The 3,909-nt window shown below is 41.5% G+C and overlaps 1 protein-coding gene across 1 annotated transcript; it reads left to right on the top strand.

Moving 5' to 3' along the window:
- Positions 1-288: 288 nt before the first annotated feature.
- S100Z (S100 calcium binding protein Z) lies at positions 289-1,832 on the top strand. Its single transcript, XM_017645388.3, has 2 exons — positions 289-525; positions 1,603-1,832. The coding sequence occupies exons 1-2, from the start codon at positions 385-387 to the stop codon at positions 1,759-1,761; spliced, it is 300 nt and encodes a 99-aa protein (XP_017500877.1). The 5' UTR covers positions 289-384; the 3' UTR covers positions 1,762-1,832.
- The last annotated feature ends 2,077 nt before the right edge of the window (positions 1,833-3,909 follow it).

The following is a 3,909-nucleotide window of genomic DNA, read 5'->3' as shown; positions in this document are numbered from 1 at the left end:
ATGTACGCACAGTTGCATTCATTCCTTCTTACACAGCCGGTGTCACTTTGTTTATTTTTAATCTATGTTTTAACATGACTCTCTCTGGTGACTGGTTGCCGATCTAGGAACATGCTGAAGCTGCTGCATTTCAGGAGACTGGGGACTACGGAGGAAAGCAGCTCCCCAAAAGTCTCCTGCACCTGCTTCTGGACGGATGGGACACTTTGGCGAACTAAAGATTATTATGGTTTAACAACCATCATGTGTGAAGTTAGATGACTGGGGAATGGTAATACTCTGTTTTAATGAAAGCGTTGATGTTTCCCCATCTGTTTATTTTGAGCAAGTGGTTTCTGCCTGAGTTTGGTACCTGCCCCTGGAGCGGTCAGTTCTGCTGCCAACATGCCCACTCAGCTGGAGATTGCCATGGACACTATGATTAGAATCTTCCACCAGTACTCTTGCAAGGAAGGGGACAGATTCAAGCTCAACAAGGGGGAGCTAAAGATGCTTCTGCTGCGAGAGCTCACGGAATTCCTCTCGGTGAGTCCCAGCTTTCTGCCCCTTGAGTTGAGGGTGGATGGGGTACACATCTGGGGACAGCCTCTGTGTACATTGTCTTCTATGATTCTGCCCCAACCAGTATATGAAGTTTTATATACTTTTTTCTTTTTTTCAAATACACTTTGGCCACTATCTGATATAACATTTAGAATAAAGGCTCAGTAGGTCAAACTCAGCACCTTGACCTATTAAAGTGAAATTTATAATTGCTTTGGATCGAATTGATTTTGATCAGTTAAATTTAAGTTTCCAGCCATTTGTGGTTGACATCTAAATAAGAGGGCAATGGGGAATCCTGGAGGAAATTAACTGTTTAGGGAAACATTCTCATCAACCACTAATCACAGGAGAGGTGAGAGCTTCACAGTCCCACCCTTTCCGAATCTTGACCTCCTCTGTGGGCTCTTTGCTTTTACTTCCCACCCATCCTGATAAGATCTGTCCTTCACTAGGTACCTCTTTTTTGTGTGTCAAGCATTGTGCTAAGAGTGCCAGATAGAATATCATCTGTCTATCTAATATTTGGGACATACTTGCTAAAAAACTGATTGTTCATCAAATACACATTTAACTGGGCACCCTGTACTTTTATTTGCTAAATCTAGCAACTTGGTGCTAAGCCCTTTTACAAGTATGTTGTACTATACCCCACATTTGTGGGGAGATATTATCCTACCCATTTTATAAGGAAATAAAAAATTGTTTAGTGGTTTGTTCAAGTCCCACTGTGGACCAACGGTAGAGACACTCATTGTCCCTTTTTGGTTTCAAAGCCTCCTTCCTTCCATGTACCCTGCCTGCCTCCTGTGCCCCGGCCCTTGACCTTTCATGTCATCAAATGCATTTTCAGCATTGGCAGCTCATTTGATGAGCTCTGGGGCCAAGGGCTAGACCCCTTTAGGCCTGGTACCTGGTTCAAAGGTACCTGCAAATAGGCACTTGGTACATGCTAAAAATGGAAATCCAAACTTAAAGGTAAATAAGAGGGAAGATGTGATTTCAGCTGTCATTATGAACCTCAAAGCCTGGGAGTTAGAATGTTCTTTTTCCTTTTAGTGCCAAAAGGATCCTCAGTTGGTTGACAAGATAATGCAGGACCTGGATGCCAATAAGGACAACGAAGTGGATTTTAATGAATTCGTGGTCATGGTGGCAGCTCTGACAGTTGCTTGTAATGATTACTTTGTAGAACAATTAAAGAAGAAAGGAAAGTAGGAAGCTAATCTAAAGGCAGAAATATATGACAGTTATTTACTTACTGTTCATCTATACCCTTCAGATCTATAGTTACAGTAATGCTATTTATAGATATAATACACATATAATTAATTGGTACTATTATTAAATGATGTATACCTTCATATGTTGGCTTTAAATAAATATTTCAAGTCTTATACACTCTACCTGAAACTTACTATATTACTAAAAATGTTACATGTGTTTTTTTTTTGTCAAAGAAAGAGCATAAAAAATTTACTTTCAAATAGACTAGAACTTAGCAAATTTTAAGACAGACATTCATCATTCTTAAATTGTATTTTGAACTTCTTATCCTTTTAAAGAAATTAAGTGTCTCTACCCCATTCTGGCAATTCTGCTTTACATGGAAGAAGCTGTAGGAAGAATCTTTCTGTAAGCAGAGGGCCGATAAACAGAAGAAAGTGCCGGCTTTTTCAGAGAGTTTAGTCAAGAGCACGTACATTCAGGGTTATGTGCTTAAGCCAAGAAAGCTGAAGCCAGCAGCTCTTGGGGACTAATGTATAAATACCTTCTCTTACCTTCAGGTCATGTAATTCTGAGTAAAGTGTTTTGCATCATTTCCAGGGCTTCTCCTGGGGTTGAGCTTCAGTTGCCCCTGGGGAGGCTGGCTTGATATCCCATCTTCTCTGGGGGACTTTTCTCTCCTAGTCTCACTGCATGCTCCCATCCTGTGTTGTCCAGCAAATCCTAGACTCTTAATCTGCTTGGGAGAACATGTCTTGGGAGAATTTTAGAGAAAGAATGGTATAATTATATACTTCTAAATGCTTGCTCCCACTACTGTGTGAAGAGAAGATGATAGAAAGGGCAGCTGTGGAAGAGGCTGCTTTGTGGTCTAAGTGAGAGATGATGGCTCCTCAGTCCAGGATTTGAGATCAAGGGAGAGGAAGAGAAGCATTTGAGTTTGTTAAGTGTTTTGGAGGTGGGACCGATAAGACTTGCTGATGGATTGGTAATGAAATGTAGGAAGAGAGAGCAGTCCAGTATAACAGAGCAGTCATCTACTGCCTACCCAATATCCTTTCTACCTTTCTTCCAAATATCAGAATCCTGATTTGCGCAGGGTAGCAATGTGCCCAGCTAAAAGACTCTATTTCCCAGCCTCTCTTGCAGCTGAGGTGGAATTTGTAACACAGTCTGGACAATGAGAGAGAAGCAGAAGACTATTGGGAATTTTGGGGAATGTTTTGTTATTTCCGTGTAGGTTCTATGCTTTCTACCTTGTTAATTCTTCCTTTGCATTGTAATGTAGATGTGAGGCTGGAGGTGGAGATGCTACCTAGCAACCATGAGGACAGAGAAGGAAAATGATAGGAGGAGCCGGGGCATTGTTGTCATTGAGGAGCCACCACATAGGTCTGGTCTTCCTGCCTCTGCTTTTCTCATTATGTGAAAAAAATAACTGCTCTCTGATTCAGTTGGCTTCTGTTATATGCAGCCAAACCCAGTCTCTAATGTTTAGACTTTTGGTCAAGCAAACGATGCAATTTATTAAATGGGAAGGACTTGGGGAGGAATAGCTTTGATGTGGGGACACTGGGTGCAGTAGCTCTGTCTGAAGTGCCGATTGGACATCCAAGTGGAGATACCACATGGGCAGTTGGATATATGCTCCAGTGCAGAGCTCAGCATAAAGAGAGGACTGCAGATACAGAGCTGGGCATCAGTAGCATCTAGATGGCATTAAGCTACAGGACTAGAAGAGCTCACCTAAGATGAGACTGTAGATAGAGAAGAAGATTCGTTATCAGGAAAAAGAGGAGCCAGCAAATGACAGAGCAAAGGCATGGCCAGGGAGATAGAAGGAAAACCAGGAGAAGCCTAGAGAAGAAAGTACGTAAAGAAGGAAAGAGGGTGAAACCCACTGAGAGGATGAGTGAGATGAGAATGGAAAAATGACCATTGGATTTGCCAAGGTAGAGATCAGTCACATCAAGGACCCAGATGAGAGTGATTTTGCTTTGAAAAGTGCCTGTCTCCTTGCCTGGCAGATAGTAGATGCTAAATAAATATTTGTTTAACATAAAAATGAAAGTACTTGCCAATTGTTGATGTCCTAGTGCTAACACCTGTTATTTTTTCCTTTAAATAGAGTAATACATT

Source organism: Manis javanica, chromosome 1 (assembly GCF_040802235.1).
Source record: "Manis javanica isolate MJ-LG chromosome 1, MJ_LKY, whole genome shotgun sequence".
NCBI classification, from domain to species: Eukaryota; Metazoa; Chordata; class Mammalia; order Pholidota; family Manidae; genus Manis; species Manis javanica.
The sequence above is the reverse complement of the archived record's forward strand: the minus strand, read 5'-3'. Positions and strand labels throughout refer to the sequence as shown.